At 43.3% G+C, this 18506-nt stretch overlaps 1 protein-coding gene across 4 annotated transcripts in view; it reads left to right on the plus strand.

Moving 5' to 3' along the window:
- TMEM144 (transmembrane protein 144) overlaps nt 1-7973 on the plus strand; it is a 188176-nt gene extending 180203 nt beyond the window's left edge. For all 4 annotated transcript variants that reach the window (XM_069243307.1, XM_069243298.1, XM_069243280.1 and 1 more), the window contains one exon: nt 7299-7973. In XM_069243307.1, the coding sequence (XP_069099408.1) occupies nt 7299-7382 (84 nt within the window). In that variant the 3' untranslated portion in view covers nt 7383-7973. The remainder of the gene's footprint in view (nt 1-7298) is intronic.
- The last annotated feature ends 10533 nt before the right edge of the window (nt 7974-18506 follow it).

Consider the following 18506-nt stretch of genomic DNA (forward strand, 5'->3'; position numbering starts at 1 on the left):
TACTATGGCCTTTCTAGGAAACATTCCAATGACTGAGATATGTAAGGCAGCCACATGGTCTACGCCTCATACGTTTACCAAGCACTATTGCGTGGATGTGTTAACAACACAACAAGCCACAGTAGGACAAGCAGTACTACAAACTTTGTTTCAAACAACTTCAACTCCTACAGGCTGAACCACCGCTTTTGGGGAGATAACTGCTTACTAGTCTATGCAAAGCATGTGTATCTGCAGCTACACATGCCATCGAACGGAAAATGTCACTTACCCAGTGTACATCTGTTCGTGGCATGAGACGCTGCAGATTCACATACGCCCACCCGCCTCCCCGGGAGCCTGTAGCCGTTTCGATGTTGATCATGAACATTTGTAAATTTGTAAATATATCCCTTTAAGCTACATTATGTACATACATATTTACTCCATTGCATGGGCACTATTACTATAATACACAACTCCTACCTCACCCTCTGCGGGGAAAACAATCTAAGTTGGAGTCGACGCCCATGCGCAATGGAGCCGAAAGGGGAGGAGTCCCTCGATCTCGTGATTCAAAAAGACTTCTTTGAAGAAAAACAACTTGTAACACTCCGAGCCCAACACTAGATGGTGGGATGTGCAAAGCATCTGCAGCGTCTCATGCCATGAACAGATGTACACTGGGTAAGTGACATTTTCCATATATATATATATATATATATATATATAGGCACATTGCATGGACATCTTTTTTTATCTTACTATATATTTTTCACTTCTTCACTCTCCCGCCTGCAGACAAATAATCTAACAAAGGACTTGATGCCCATGCACAGTATTACTGAGAGGAGGAGTCACTCGATTACGTGACTCAAAAACTTTCTACAAACAAAAACTAGTTGTACTACTTCGAACCCAACATTAGATGGTGAGCTAATGCACAGCATGTGAATCTGCAGCACTACATGCCACGAACAGATGTCTACTGGTAAGGAACATTTTCCTTTTAGCCTTCTTCAAGAAGATTTGTAACCAGGTTTCCATGTTTCCTACACTTTTTTGACCACGTAACCAGATGATTTGTTGATCGAATGTGTTCAGACTCTCAAGAAAATATCCAGATCTAGAAATGAGATTGTGGCTTGTCCCCAGAGATATAAAACAATGGTGATCAAAGAGTGGAAAAAAGATTGCATAAGGGAGACCTGGGACCAGCTTTTACAAGCAAGTATCCTTAAACACAGCTCTCTCTCCTGGGAGATAATTAATTGTCCTACTTTTGCTCCTGCCGTTCAGGGTTCTGTCTGTTCTTGTATATCCCCACAGGGTTGGATAAGACAAATCATAGGGATCTATGCAATGATTTTAATGTCTTGTTAATGGGCATGTGATTAATCAGGGCCTCTTGAACATTGAGTTTTGGCTGCAGGAAGCCAGCAAAGCTATTTCTTCTCTATCCAAGTGCCAGACCCCGATGGAGAGCCTCCTGATTTGTATAAATTAGACTATTTTAAGAGGGCTTCTCTCTTTACTCGCCCTTTTTAAGCCGCTATCAAAGTAGGCCTCCCCATTACCTCTCCATTTCCTGGACTCAATCCATAATTCTATGGCTTTATGAAAGGGAAGAAGGCTGACCTTTGTTGCTACAGACTTATTCCTGTTATTGGCTCTTTTCTTAAGGTACGTTCTTAAAGTAGGGGGGAGGGTTGTACTATCACCTGGGAGGAAGACAAGAACATCTTGTCTGACCTTCAATATTTTGGTTTCAGTCCAGGCCAAAGCACACTTGACCAGTGTGTAAACTTACATTTGCTTGTGAGTTAATACGTTTTGACAAAGCAAGGCCCTCTTCGCATGGCGTTAACGGATCCTAACGTCTTCCACAGGGATACATTTTGAAACATTGTGCTTGGCATTGGGTTCGTATATAGTTTATTGCCTACATAATACATAAGGATATGTCAGCAGATTAAAGATATGGAACAGATGTTAGTTGTGCTGGCCCTTTTTTAAGGTTAAGCATGGTGTGAGTCAAGGGTGTATACTTACCCACTTTTTATTTACTCTGTATATCAATCCTCTGGAGGCTGCCTTGCACAAAGTAGGACAGGATATGCCACAGGTGGGTTCTAGGTCTATTCCAGCCTTTTTATACATCTACAAAGCAGTTCTTCTAGCTAAGACCACTCTTGGCCTTCAACTTCAACTTGATTGTCGATTTTATGAATTCTGTAGATTTGAGCATCAATTAAAAGAAATCCCACATTATGATTTCAGGGCCCAGATCGACTACATCAAGATGGTGTTTTATACAGAGGTGTGAGATCACAGGGGTCGAGGCATTTCAATACCTATGTGTGTTGTTTGACTTCAGTAGTACATGGTACCTGTTCCTAGTAGCTAAATAATGATAACTAGGACTGTTTCTGCAATTTGAAACTTTTCCTCCAGATTGGGTAATAATCCTAATAAAGCCACCATTAAGATCTGTCAGCCCAAATGTGTTTTAGCCACTTGTTACAAAATTGATATTATGGGGTACGTAGATACCTCTGAATTGCATGTTGCAGAAAATAGGTTTTGGAGGTAATTGTTATCCTTACACGAAAGTGTGTCATATTTTTGTTGTACACTAATAGCTAGGTATGGGATATGTCTGACATACTTGTCCTATTGAGAAGGATCTCAATTTCGCTTCAGAGGGAGACAGAGTTAAATCGCATGACTTTTGAGGGATTCTATCAGCCCAGAGGGTAGATGCAGGATTCCCTGGTTAAGATACATAAAATTAGTATTTACTGACTTGGATCGCCTTGAACTATTTGACACCCAATTTGCCAAATCTGATTTGAGCTGGATGAAAAAGCAATTTTTGTTACAGGTAATGGATAAACGAGAAGCAAGGAAACTGTGCAAACCTCTCATACATGCTCACACTTTACTTAACACTTCCCTGTTTAGTGAACCATACTTAACTCTGGTGCTGAATACTAACCATCTCTTTTTATTAACCAGATTCATGTTAAACCTGATATATTGTCTTCTGGCTACCTCTGGAGGTTGGTATATGGTCCAAAATTTGTGGCCCATGTGTAGATGACTCATTCTGTGACTAGAACACTATGCATTTTATTATGTTTTGTGGGTTTCATGAAGATTTGCATAACAAGTATCATACCTTTTTTGGGCGGTATGAATTTTATTCAGCTCCAGCTGGCACTGACCTGTTTACATACGTTATCAAACTAATTTGTGTGTACTAATGTTGCTTGCTTTTTTGTATGGGGCTGTCAGGAAGAGACCGATTCTATGTTTCTAATTGGTTGGTGTTTGAGAACTGTTGGTCTTGTCCCTGTCTTTAGAGTCACCCTCATACTTTTTGCCTTCTCCCTCCAAATTTGCTGAATTATTTTTTGTTAGCCTTAGGACTTTTACCTTTACTAACCAGTGCTTGTGCTTTCTCCCTAAAACACAGTAATATTTGCATACACCTGCTTGGCACATTTAGCTTACTTATAAGTCCCTAGTAATGTTGTATACCATATACCCAGCAATGATAATCTAAATTCTGCTAGTAAGCCTGCAGCACTCATCGTTCCACCCACTCAAATAGCATCATGTAGTAGTCTCAGACCTGCTATTGTAGCCTCTTTGCAGTTTTCAACTGCAAAGTCAACTTGGCAAAGTATTCCTCTTGCCAGGCCTAAAACTCACTTTTTATTACATATAAGATGCCCATAGTGCATTGTAATTAAAATGTTGGACATGTACTTTTAAGTTTTACATGTTCTGGTAGTGAAAAGCTCAAAAATGTGTTTTTCACTACTATGAAGCCTACCTCTCCTATATGATAATATTGGGTTACCTTATGACATTTATTAAGAGATAACGTTTTTTTTGGGAGGAGGTAAAAATGTTGTGTTTGTTGTGTAAGAAATTGTAATTTTAAACTTTTTTTTAATTGTAAAGTCTAATTTGAACTCGCAGCTCTGAAACTGCTGCTTTGGTCACATTTTCTTGTCCTAACCATGTGGTGTCTGCTGCCTGTTTCCCGGGTCACATGACTAGGTATAGTTGGCCCTGGTGTGTTCCTCCCAGACAGACCCACAAAAGAGGGACTGGGTGTTGGCAGGATGAAAGGTGGGGGATTCCAGAAGTTTATTCCACGTAAAAACTGGCATTAGGTATAAAAATAGGACCCTCAGACCCACTCTTCATTTCACTTTGGGACCTGCTGAAGGGCACTTAGAGGACTGCCCTGCTGCACCAAGAGGACTGCTGTGCTGTCTGAAACCTAATCTCCGTGCCCTGCTGCTTGAGAACTGCTTTCTTGCTTCAACCTAAGACTTCCAGGTCTACTCCAAGGGCTAGTTGGCTGGTCTTCTGATCAGAGCTTTTGGTACAGAAAAGTCTCCAACCATCTTGAACCCGCACCTAGACCCAGCGTGAATGAGTTCTGCCCCCACCCCGCCCCCCCAAAGTGGTGTCCCTCCAGTCCTCAACCATTGGAAGTAGTGTTAAAGGTGTCCAGTCAAACCAGATCCAAAACCTGGAACTGCCACAAAGTGCTCTTAAAATGTATAGGAGACTGGAACCTAACTGGTCGCCGATCTACCCAAAGTGCATCTTCAGTCAACTGAACTTTGTGGCAGCTCCTAGTTAGTTTTTCTCCGCATCAGCAAATCCTGTTCAGAGGCTTCTCGCAGAAGGGGTGTCCAGCCTGGTGGAGCCCTTATCTGCCGCAGCTTGAAGCTTCATCGTGCTGGAGAATTTCGACTTCCAAAAAAGAGACTAGGTCCCAATGTATACATTTTCACTGTGACTTTGTCCTGCGGCTCGCAGATGGTGCACCCTTCCTCCTCAGGCACTTCGGATTCCTTGACCCATTGAAGTTTACCTTCTCAGACATTTTTCCTGAACAATTCTTTCAAGTCGAAAGTTAAAGTGAATTGGTCCCTGTCTCCACTTATGTATCCACACCACAGTCCATCTCGGTTGATCACATCTTTCGATTTTGCCAGGGTCTCTGGCGACTTGATGTGGTTCACTCTGACAATGATTGTGCTTGCTGCTTATGAAGAGCACACACCTCTCTCAAACAACAACCCAGTTTCTCACATAAACCATACATTAGGGAACAAAATTTGATTTGTAAAACAAACTGAGTTGTTTGAAGCAGCTTTTTCTCCACTGTATATGCATCCTAGTCAGTTGGAGAACTGCTGCAATTTCATTGGCTGTCACCAAGTGAACATTTTGCTTTAACTGTCAATATCGTGTATATGCGGGTCGACCAGGTCAAGAAGGTTTTGCAAACCTCTCAGAGACTGGCAAGATTGCGTCAGAGGTGCACATCTCAACCTCCGGATCATAATGGAACATCCCAGAAATGTAAAACGGTATCTTTTATTGGTAATTTAAATAGTTTAAACTGGGAGCACAGTTTTGAGAACCAAAAAAGTTAGTTTTGCTTGAACCGCAAAAAAACAAACAAGGAAACCTTCAATCAAAGCTGTTATTTGAATAAAAATGCCCTATGGTATTGAGCATTACATAAATAACTTTTTATAAATGTACGTTTTTTTTGTTTTTTTAACTCTGAAGTAAAAAAGCACTTTATGTGAGAGTTGAAGCCACGACTTCTTGATTCCCAATGTTCATGACCTCTCATGATGTTCATCCAGATTACATCCACAGTGATAAATAACATCACCTATAAAGCATAAGGTACGCGGCATAGGTGTCTGATGAAAGCAAGGTCTTGTGTCTGAAATTTACAGGGCATAACTAAAGTACAGTGAACAGCGAGTGTTGTAAATGGCCCTTTTGCAGGGTTATCCACAAACGTTTGCTTCTGGCCTCGTGTTTTGATCCTGTGCTGCATTTCGTTTTTGCTGGTTTTAGGACGCTGGGCACTTTGCCACTGCTGACCAGTGCAAAAGGGCAAGTGCTCTTTGTCAAAATGGTATTGGTGACTGGTTTATCCATCATTGGCATATTTGATTTAACAGTACGTCCCTAGAAACGTGCCCTATGTGTGCCCAGGGACTGTAAAGCAAATGCTACTAGTAGGCCTGCAGCACTAAGTAGGCCTGTAAACATGTCTCAAATCTGTCACTGCTGTGTCAGTGTGTGCATTTTTGAACTGCGAGTTCTACTTAGCAAGTTCACCCACTTGCCAGGCCCAAACTTTCTGCCTTGCGACTTGACCTGCTGGATTTATCTACCCCGCTGAATCGTAAGGAACTGACGTCTCATCACCAATGCCGCATCACCTTCTCTACAGCCGTAAGGAGCAGATGCCCCAACTCCCCTGCCTAGCAGCAAGGAACCAACGTCTCACCTCCCCAGTAGCAGTAAAGAACCAATGGGGCACCAGCTCCAGGTACACCTCACTGACTCCGTGCAACGTCTTTGCTTCCTCATCATTTTTAAAGGTACTGTACCTGAGGTCTGTGTGACTCCGTGACCGGCCCGCACTCCCTCGCGAGTGGCGTTGGACTGTTGGGAACGACTTCTTCAACAACATTGTGATAGTCCTAGTTGGAGCTATTGTTTTTCTTAGCGCTTTACTGTGATTTAATCTTTAAAAATGTGTATCTTTGCTTGTGTATGTTGGATTTTTGTTGTTTTGCTCTTGTATTACTCAGATAAATATTGCCTATTTTTCAACACTGATGTGGAGTACTTTTGTGATGTTTTCACTGTGTGTGTGTACAAACACACACACACAAACACACCCACAAATACTTGACACACTGCCTCTGAGATAAGCCTGACTGATCAGGCCAAGGGGCGAGCAGGGGTTATCTAGCTGTGTGGCTCCATTACCCTGAGTAGAGTAAGGTTCCCTACTTGGACAGGGTGCAAACCACTGCCAAGTAGAGACCCCATTTCTAACAGTGTGGGAAACTGGTATTAAACTCGGAGCTTGAAGAGTGTGACCTGACAACTGCGTTTGTATCATATCCATAATAATATCCCATCTTTGGAAGTTGTATTGATTTCTTTGATTTTTGTTGTTGTGATTTTTATTTTATTTTATTTTTTAAGAAAACCTTATTTCCCTTGCGAGTAAAAAAAATAAAAAATCTATGCAGGTCCACGTGAAAGACGACTATGATTATAGATCACACATTTTTTGTTTCACCACAACACCCATGTGTAGAAATTGTATATCCAAAGCTGTATTTCCTTTGATCGTTTCCACTGGTTACCTCGTTAATTTAGGTGTTTATGTATTCTAGTCTATCACCTACTGCCTTCAGCAATTTTTACTTTCTCAAGTAATAGGTTTTTGTCTTTCATTTTTATAGGGACTGAAAAACTATATCATACTTGCAGTGGCGTTTTGCATCATCCTGGCTGGATCTTTATCGACAGCTTTTTCCAAAGTTTGAAGATATTTAGTGTGTCCAGCAGATGGTGCGCTGCTCTACCTGAAGGATGTCACTGGACCTAATCAAGTTGATTCTGTGAGGTTCAAAAGGAACTTGAGAAATCTCAATTGTGATACATTTTTCCCACTATCATCTTGTGCTATCAAAACGGGCATTGTAAAGGACACACTAAAGAAGGGAAGTAAATGTTTTTCTGAGGAAAAACTACCATTGATTATCTGTCTCTACGTGCATTAGTTAGCCAACTACCATTTTAACAAAAGAGCCAGTTGCCTTCACGAGTTTTGTTTTAAAGTTCGAAAATATGTAAATTTTACTATGTACATTTTTTATCAGTGTTTCAAAGCATTTTATTTCTGTGGATTTTATATATATATATATATATATATATATATGCATACATGCACATTAACTATATGCTTATTGTGCTTGTCTTAGATTTTATCTGTGTTTTAGAAGATTATAAACTGGATATTATTCCCATGAAGTGAGCTGCTACCACAAGAAACAAGTGTGTCAAGAATACCTTAAATGAGTGGAACAAACTGTTACACTTTATGATATTCAAAATAAAGTTGACTATGAAATGTTTCCATCGTCTCTAAATCAGCACTACAAACCCAAACAGAATTACTTTTAGTGAGAATGATAACGGACTAGATGATGTCTCCTAAAACAGGTGTCTTCAAGTGAGGTAAACATTTCCTTTATAGATATCTTTCCTGAAATAAGTTGTTAACAAATCTGATAATTTTAAAAAAGTGTCACAGGTGAATAAGGTTTTGGTGGACTCTGAGCCAAAAATAAAATACGTATTTTCAAATACCTGTATGGCTCTGGGCCTGGGTGCTTTATAATATTTTTAACAAAATTCTGATAAAAGTTTAGCAGCGTCTCTACAGTGCTAGGGTATAAAAATAGTTCCTTTCAGTTGCTCTAAAGTACATTACAAAAACACAGTAGTATATTTTCTTTCATTCTTGTCTCCCACTGGTAATACCCACAGTGATGATCATTCTCTCTCAAGACTGTAAATTTGATATTTAGATCAGTCCTTGCAAGTGAAATAAGTATTGAGTTTTTGAAACTTTTGCAAAGACATCAAAGAATCGAGATTAAGTCTTAGAGGTTGGAGTAACTCGTTTAATTTGCTGTAGCATAATAATGTGACAGTACAGCACAATTACACAACTACAGCACTGTTTGTGCCACTCACAAGTGTGACAAAGTAAAACGCAGCTCAGACCTACTATTGTAGCCTGACTGCTGCAGTGTAGAACCTGCACTGTGACCTATTAAAAAAAACCTTTTAATAAGTAGCAGTCTCCCTTTCAAATATTAAGAAGTCATTATATATTAACCTCATAGCCATAAAGGTAAGGTGCATGGTATCTAAAAGTGGACCATGTAAAGAAATCATATTACTATGTCCCTATAGTGAAAAAAGTCCTAAAAGCTGTTTTTACTGCAGCATGTCAAGCTGTCTTATTTTAAAAACTAGAGCACTGATTAAAATACAAACACTTATCTCTGGAATAGGATAAGCTGGAAACATATTTAAACCATTATTTTTAATATTCATTAACCCCTTCGCTGCCAGGTCTTTTCCCCTCCTGTGCCAGGCCTTTTTTTGCCTATTTAGAATAGTTCTCGCTTAGGCCCTCATAACTTTTTGTCCACATAAGCTATCCTCGCCAAATTTGCGTCCGTTTTTTCCAACATTCTAGGGATGCTAGAGGTACCCAGACTTTGTGGGTTCCCCTGAAGGAGGCCAAGAAATTAGCCAAAATACAGTGAACATTTCGTTTTTTTAAAATAAAATGGGAAAAAGGGGTTGCAGAAGAAGGCTTGTGGTTTTTCCCCTGAAAATGGCATCAACAAAGGGTTTGCGGTGCTAAACTCACCAGTTTTCAGGAACAGGCAGACTTGAATCAGATAACCCAATTTTTCAACACAATTTTGCCATTTTACTGGGACAAACCCCATTTTCACGATTTTTTGTGCTTTCAGCCTCCTTCCAGTTAGTGACCAAAATGGGTGAGAAACCAATGCTGGATCCCACAAAGCTAAACATTTCTGAAAAGTAGACAAAATTCTGAATTCAGCAAGGGGTCATATGTGTAGATCCTACAAGGGTTTCCTACAGAAAATAACAGCTGAAATAAAAAAAATATTGAAATCGAGGTGAAAAAAACAGCCATTTGTCTCCACGTTTTAATCGGTAACTTTTTCCTGCGATGTCAGATTGTTTAAAGCAATATACTATTGCGTCAGCTGGACTCTTCTGGTTGCGGGGATATATAGAGCTTGTAGGTTCATCAAGAACTCTAGGTACCCAGAGCCAATAAATGAGCTGCACCTTGCAATGGGTTTTTATTCTATGCCAAGTATACAGCAATTAATTTGCTGAAATATCAAAAGTGAAAAATAGGTATCAAGAAAACCTTTGTATTTCCAAAGTGGCCACAAGATAAGGTATTGAGCAGCAGTGGTTATTTGCACATCTCTGAATTCCGGGGTGCCCATACTACCATGTGAATTACAGGGCATTTCTCAAATAGACGTCTTTTTTACACACTGCCTTACATTTGGAAGGAAAAAATTTAGAGAAAGACAAGGGGCAATAACACTTGTTTTGCTATTCTGTGTTCCCTTAAGTCTCCCAATAAAAATGGTACCTCACTTTTGTGGGTAGGCCTAGCGCCCACGAAAGGAAATGGCTCAAAGGCAACGTGGACATATCACATTTTTTCACAGAAAACAGAGGTGTTTTTTGCAAAGTGCCTACCTGTGGATTTTGCCCTCTAGCTCAGTCGGCACCTGGGGAAACCTAGCAATCCAGCGCATTTTTGAAAACTAAACACCTAGGGGAATGCAAGATGGGGTGACTTGTGGGGATCTGACCAGGTTCTGTTACCCATCATCCTTTGCAAACCACAAAATTTGACCAAAAAAACACTTTTTCCTCTCATTTCGGTGACAGAAAGTTCTGGAATCTGAGAGGAGCCACAAATTTCCTTCCACCCAGCGTTCCCCCAGGTCTCCCGATAAAAATGGTACCTCACTTGTGTGGGTAGGCCTAGCGCCCACGAAAGTAAATGGCCCAAAACACAACCTGGACACATCACATTTTTTCACAGAAAACAGAGGTGTTTTTTACAAAGTGCCTACCTGTGGATTTTGGCCTCTAGCTCAGCCGGCACCTGGGGAAACCTAGCAAACCAGTGCATTTTTTAAAACTAGACACCTAGGGGAATCCAAGATGGGGTGACTTGTGTGGCTCTGACCACAGTGTGTTACCCAGAATCCTTTGCAAACCTCAAAATTTGACCAAAAAAACACCTTTTCCTCTCATTTCGGTGACAGAAAGTTCTGGAACCTGAGAGGAGCCACAAATTTCCTTCCACCCAGCATTCCCCCAAGTCTCCCGATAAAAATGGTACCTCACTTGTGTGTGTAGGCCTAGCGCCCACGAAAGGAAATGCCCCAAAACACTATCTGGACACATCAAAATTTTCAAATACAAAACTACCTGTTTTTGCAGGGGGGCACCTGCATTTTTGGTCCTGGGCTCAGCAGCCTTCTAGGGAAACCTACCAAACCCAGACATTTCTGAAAACTAGACACCCGAGGGAGTCCAGTGAGGTGTGACTTGCGTGGATTCCCCCAATGTTTTCTTACCTAGAATCCTCAGCAAACCTCATATTTAGCTAAACAATCTAATTTTCCCCACATTTCTGTGTGGGATCACCGCACTGGGACACATTTCATACCACCCAATATTCCCCTCAGTCACCCGGTAAAAATGATACCTCATTTGTGTAGGTGGGCCAAGTGCTTGTGAAAGGGAAGAGCAAAAAACATGTCGATATTGAGGGGGAACAAAGGGGGTTCAAAAGGGCAGTTTGCAAAAAAACAATTTTAGGCTGACAAGTGCAGCAGAATTTTTATCAGTATAGATGAGACAATGCTGGGTGGTAGGAATTTTGTGGATTCCTGCAGATTCTGGAAGGTTCCATCACAAAAACGTGGGAAAAATGTGTGATTTCCAGCAAAGTTGGAGGTTTGCAGGGGATTGTGGGTACAAAAATGGTGCAGGGTGCATGTGAAACACACCACCCTGGAATCACCCAGATGTTTAGTTTTCAGATGTGTCTAGGTCTTGTGGATTTTTCTACATGGCAGCGTCCCAAAGTCCATAAAGTGCAGCCCTCACCATTCCAAGTGGGACGATTTTGAGAGTAAGCCAAGTTCTCATGGCCCATATGTAAAACTAAAACCTAAATTAATCAAATGTCTTCTTGCTTGCTGTGAGATAAGATGTTTTACAGTGCGGGGAAAGCTGAAATACTTCAGTTGAGTTGGGGGCGTAACCAGGCCCATACTGGTTTGTAGCCACCATCCCAATATTTTTTATTCCCTGGCATCTAGTAGACTTTCTGCCCCCCGGGGTGTGTATCAGGGTTAATTGCCCCATCTGCCCACTAGTGGCCCATTTATTTGGGGTGGGGGTATGGCCATACCCCCACCCTCACCCTCTTATTTTTGGAAAAAAAACTTCCCTGGCAGGCTTTCTGCCCCCCACACCCCCTTGGGGCAGATGGGCCTTCCAAAAATAGGCCCATCTGCCCCCAATGTATGGCCAACAGTAATGTGCCCCCATGGGGAGCTACACTTACCCAAGGGGCTGCCTCCCTAAAGAATACACACGCATACACACACACACCAATCCCTGGTGCCTAAGTGGTTTCTGCCCCCATGGGGGAAGATTGGCCTAACAAAAATTGGCTGAGGGGGGGGCAGAAATGGCCTAAATACAATTTTCCCCCCAGGAGAGCGACCCTTGCCTAATGGGTCGCTCCCCATCTCTTAAAAAAAAAAAAAATAACAAACCAAAACAAAAACACAAAAAAAAAACGTAACCCTTGCGGCTAGAGGTTTCTGCCCCCCCTGGGGGCAGATGGGCCTAATAACAATAGGCCAATCTGCCCCCGGGGGGGCAGAAATGGCCTAAAATAAATTCCACCCCCCCCCCGGGGAGCGACCCTTGCCTATGGGGTCGCTCCCCTTGCGTGACATTGGCGCAAAAAAAAAGATCCCCGGTGCCTAGTGGTTTCTGATTAACCTTAAATTGGCCGATCTGCCCCTAAGGGGGGCAGAAATGGCCTAAATACAATTTGCCCCTCCAGGGGAGCGAACCTTGCCTGAGGGGTCGCCCACCATCTGTAAAACAACAACAACAACAAAAATCCCCGGTGCCTAGTGGTTTCTGCCCCCCTTGGGGGCAAATCGGCCTAATTAAAATAGGCTGATCTGCCCCCCGGGGGGGCAGAAATGGCCTAAAATAAATTTGCCTCCCCCCCAGGGGAACCAGCCTTGCCTAAGGGGTCTCTCCCCTTGCGTGAAATTCACAAAGAAAAATAAAAACTCCCTGGTGTCTAGTGGTTTCTGTCCCCCTTGGGGGCAGATTGGCCTCATAAAAATAGGCCAATCTGCCCCCAAGGCAGAAATGGCCTAAATATAATTAGCCCCCTAGGGAAGCGACCCAAAAAAATGCTTTGCATTTCTCTTCCGATCGCGCTGGAAGATGGGAGGAGGCCTCTGTGATTGTCGTCACAGGGGGGGCGAGGGGGAGTCGGGGGTGGAAGGGGAAGGAATTCCCCTTCCATTCACGACCGGGGGGTGTGGGGCCCATGGGGGGAGCGCTAGTGCTCTTCCCGGTGCAGGACGAGGTGATCTCGTCCAAGGCACCTGGGAACCGGTACCTTGGACGAGATCACCTCGTCCAAGGCACCCAACAGGTTAAAAACCCAGTTAAATGTGAAGTCAGATTTTTAGTAAATATTAAGGAAAAGTAACTTTTAGAAAGTTATCTTTTACCTGTCTAACTGCCAGAAGGCTAATTAACGGTGGGGAGCAGATGTGTGAAATGCTTCCCAGAAGCACACAATAGTCTGACCTGAATTGGCCAACATCACTCTTCTGGCCTCAGAATATTCAGAGGTGGGAACCCTGTGGACACCACAGTGTCAAATCCTGCTTTCCAGGTCTGTTGAGGCCCATGTAACACTTGGGGCAGACTTGAAAGTTAGAAAACAGGATTCCAAGACCATTCTTGTTTTTCCCCAGTCTGGTTGTTTAGGGACCCTGATTTTGACCTACCAAACTCCTGTTTTGGGGATTTTTGTGCATACAGTGCCTGCTTCAAATTTGATTTCACTGTTAAATTTGGGAAGACTGGTAACTTTCCTACGACATTCCCACACTCACTCCCATCCCTCAACACCAAAGTTTAGTGTGGCCAAAGTCTTTAACCATCTTGAAAATGCCAATAGCACGTTGGTCCTGTTTGAAGTAAAACATACAGGAACTATTGAAAAAGTGGACAGGATTGCCCCAGGCATTTCTTTTGAGGGAGAGGCATAGATCTGGACCCCCAAGGCACACAATCTGAGCACTGCTGGACTTGCTAAAAGATGCAAGGCATATTTAATCTGCTGCACTTTGTATCTGAGACCCATGAGAAGACCCAAGAAAGCTGCACCACTTTCCACTTGGAATCCAAGGACAGAAGGATTTCTAAGGATCATAAGTCTGGATTACTAGGTGATTCCAGGATCTTAAAAAAAAAGCTGAAAACATTACTGGGAAGAATCCCAGCTGACCAACAGCAACTGGACCTGGATTGGACTTTGCTGTTGGTCTCTCCCTGACACCCTGAGAGTCACCAAGTGCTCCTTCTGAGATTTAGGAGGGTATTCCTGTGGATATTTGAGCACCAAAAGAAATTTGGGAACTTTCTGAAAACTTTTACTCCAGCTCTTCAAGGGGACTGACGGCTCGAGTTTAAATCACTGAAACCTTTGACTCGGCGAAATAGTGATTTTATTTCTTGTGGTGGACTACCTTCCAACCCACCTCGTAATTCTTTCCTTCAATTTTGATCGGTAAAGTTTTCCACGTGAAGATATTTAAAATGTCTCCTCGCACAGTGTTTATTAATTTTGTAAATCTATGAAGAACTTAAAACCATCCATGTCAAACTATTATTAAAATGTGTATATTGACGTTGTCTGCTATAGTCGCCACCATGCATCCTGGGAAACAGAGTATGCATACTGTTGCTGAAATATTATATTGCATGAATTTAGGAAAAGAAAAGCCTTCCCATCATGTCCTGTAGGAGCACATGCATAGTTAAAATGTTCTTTATTTGTATGTTCATAAATTATTTGTCATTCTCACAAATTATTTCAGGAAGATTTCATAACTGGCCGTGGCAGCTGTGTGCACCTTACCTTTCCTTACTTTGATCATAAACATATTCTGTCTGTTACATTATTTTATATAAGCTGTGTTAGACCTGACAGCCTTAGGGTGGTCCCCTCTAACTTTTTGCCTGCCTCCCTCCATTTGTTGGACACTGTTTTTGCTGGTTTTTAGACTCTGCGCACTTTACCACTGCTAACCAGTTCTAAAGTGCATATGCTCTATCCCTTTAAACATGGTAACATTGGATTATACCCAATTGGACTATTTAAATTACTTATAAGTCCCTAGTAGTGTGCACTATATGTGCCCAGGGCCTGGAGATTAAATGCTACTAGTAGGCCTGCCGCACTGGTTGTGCCACCCACTTAAGTAGCCCCTTAACCTTCTTTCAGGCCTGCCATTGCAAGGCCTGTGTGTGCAGTTTCACTGCCCATTTAAAATTACTTGCCAAGCCTAAAACTCCCCTTTTTCTACATATAAGTCACCCCTAAGGTGTGCCCTAGGTAACCCCTAGGGCAGGGTGCTGTGTACGTAAAAGGCAGGACATGTACCTGGGTGGTTTACATGTCCTGGTAGTGTAAAACTCCTAAATTTGTTTTTACACTACTGTGAGGCCTGCTCCCTTCGTAGGCTAACATTGGGGCTGCCCTCCTACATTGTTTGAGTGGTAGCTGCTGATCTGAAAGGAGTAGGAAGGTCATATTTAGTATGGCCAGAATGGCATTACAAAACCCTGCTGACTGGTGAAGTTGGATTTAATATTACTATTTTAGAAATGCCACTTTTAGAAAGTGAGCATTTCTCTGCACTTAAATCTTTCTGTGCCTTACAGCCCACATCTGGCTGGGTTTAGTTGACCGCTCCTTGTGCATTCACTCAGACACACCCCAAACATAGGATACTCAGCCGCACTTTCATACATCTGCATTTTGATTGGATCTTCCTGGGCTGGGAGGGCGAAGGGCCTGCTCTCACACAAAGGACTGCCACACCCCCTACTGGGACCCTGGCAGACAGGATTGGACTGAAAGGGAACCTGGTGAACTTCTAAGCCACTCTTTGAAGTCTCCCCACTTCAAAGGCACATTTGGGTATGAAAACAGGGCCTCTGCCCTACCACCTCAGACACTTCCTGGAGAAGAAACTTGTAACCAGAACCTGCATTGTGCCAAGAAGAACTGCCTGGTTGCACAAAGGGCTCACCTGACTGCTTTCTGTGAAGGACTGCTGCCTTGCTGTTGCCCTGCTGCCTTGCTGCTCTCTGGCTGTGGTGAAGATGTGCTCTCCAAGGGCTTGGATAGAGCTTGCCTCCTGTTCTCTGAAGTCTCAGGACCAAAAAGACTTCTCTCTTGCAACTGGACTCCTTGTGCGGTGAAAATTCGACGCACAGCTTGCTAAAACCAACACACAGCCTGCCCTGCGGTGAGAAATTCACTGCACGCTGAACCAGAACGACACAGCCTGACTTCGCAAGGAGAAGATCGACGCGGCGCCTGCGTTGCGACTGGAACTTCACGCACGGCCCACCGGATCGATGCACAGCCGACCTGGGATGACGCAGCCCAACTTCCAGAGGGGAAATCGACACAGCGCCTGCCGTGCGGAAGAAACTTCCCCGCAACTCCCACTGGAACGATGCAGCGCTTGTGACTTCACTCCACAAGCCCAGGATTCCATGCACAGACCCCGGGGTGTCTGAAAACCCCGCAACCCAAAGAGGATCCACGACCGAGTGCTGAAAATCGACGCACAGCCGTCCCTGCGTGGAAACTAAACAACGCATCACTGTGTGCGGCCCGAGAAATCGGCGCACACCTCCTTTGTTTCCATGCTTCTCCTCCTCTGCAGCCCATTGCGGAGATTTTTCATGCAAACCAGGTACTTTGTGCTTGAAAGAGACTTTGTTTGCTTTTAAAAGACTTAAGACACTTGATATCACTTTTCAGTGATATTTCTACATTGACTTATTGCATCTTTGATTGTTTTGACCTGCAAATATCCAGATAAATATTATATATTTTTCAAATCACTGTGTGGTGTATTTGTGTGGTGTTATACTGTGTTATTGCATGGTTTATTGCACAAATACTTTACACATTGCCTTCTAAGTTAAGCCTGACTGCTCAGTGCCAAGCTACCAGAGGGTGGGCACAGGATAATTTGGATTGTGTGTGACTTCCCTGACTAGAGTGAGGGTCCTTGCTTGGACAGGGGGTAACCTGACTGCCAACCAAAGACCTAATTTCGAACAATGGTGATCAGCGGAGAGGATAGGTCTTGTATTTATGCAGTGACATACAGTAGATAAGTATTTCACTACCTACCCACAGTTGAAGGTCAACTTGATTTCTGCAATTTCGTTTTTCCTGTCAATTTTTTGACCAAAGTCCTCACTCAACATCTCAGGCTGGGTCTTAAGCAGGAGATTTTGACCTAGCCCTGTTGGAGACATACACTATTAAACAGCTTAAAGGATTCTGCAGTGATATGGGATTACACACCCAAGGTGCCTCCAGAAAGGAGGAATTTCAAAAGGCGCTGAGGGCCTGGGCAGAAGCCCATTCAGAGTAGGATGCTGAGGACGAGGAGCCAGGAGATGGCTCCCCAGAGGACTTTTGCCATCAGTGGAAGTTACCACTGCAACTGTGCCACCTGCCAAACCAGGGAGCAGTGTCTCTGATCAAAGCCTGACCACAGAGGAGAGAGAGTTTCAGTTGCAAATGGCAAGGCTAAAAATTGAGGCACAACAGGAGGAAAGGAGGGCAGAGAGAGAAGCCAAGCGAGCTCAGGCTGAAAGAGCAGCCAAACAGATTGAAGCTGCAGCTGAGAGAACCTTGGCTGAGAATAAAACTATTGTTGGCTCATAAACTGAGTCTCAAGGAGCTGGAGATCAAGGGGATACAGTCTGAGTCCAGCAGTAATGGTGGCAGCATACATGCAGGACCTGCTGGAGAAAAGAAGGTTCGTATGCCCAAAAATGTGGTACCCAGTTTTGTGGTGGGAGATGGAGATGACATAGATAACTGGCTATCTGCTTATGAAGTTGCACTAAGTGATAATGACGTTCCTGAAGGGCAATGGGGTACAGCTATGTGGAGTTATGTGCCAGCACTGGGGAGGGACACACTTCTCACACTGGACCCAAGGGATCAAAACACATACCCACTTCAGAAAGCCATTTTACTTGCCAAGTTTGGGGTGACCCCTGAGAAATACCGTCAGAGGTTCAGGGACAGCACCAAACAGTCCACACAAACATGTATAGATTTAATTGACTTTTCCAGTAAGGCACTGAATTGATGGGTGGGGGGGCAGCAAAGTAGATGTAGAGGGTTATATGACTTGATTCTGAGAGAGCATATACTCAATATTTCTTTTACAGAGTTGCGCCAGAACTTGGTAGATAGTAAGCTGACTGACCCCAGGAAGCTTGCTGAGGAGGCAGACCTCTGGGTTAGCACCAGAGTGTCCAAAAAGGCATCTGGGGGGACACCCACAAAGGTGATCAGGGTTCCCAACAGAAGAAAGAGGGGGGAGAAACAATTAAAGAAAAGGAGTTCTCAAAAGGCTCCCAAAAGAATTCCCAAGAGGGGGTAGATACCATTCCTCTTCTAGGTTTGCAAAGAAGCCAGGGTGTTTTTATAAAACATTAGGGAAATTCATCCCCAAATGCTTAGAGTGCTACCAGCATGGACACTCTAAGGGTGACTCCCAGTGCCTCAAGAGGGCACAGTCCACCACTGGACAGACTCCTGGGTTGGCTAGTGTAGCGCTCAGGGGGGAGACAGTCCCAGTTAGCGTTGGTGAGCAGGCAGAGATTTCCCTAGTGTCCCTGGGAGAAAGAGAGATGGT

The sequence above is a fragment of the Pleurodeles waltl genome, chromosome 1_2 (assembly GCF_031143425.1).
Source record: "Pleurodeles waltl isolate 20211129_DDA chromosome 1_2, aPleWal1.hap1.20221129, whole genome shotgun sequence".
Lineage (NCBI taxonomy): Eukaryota > Metazoa > Chordata > Amphibia > Caudata > Salamandridae > Pleurodeles > Pleurodeles waltl.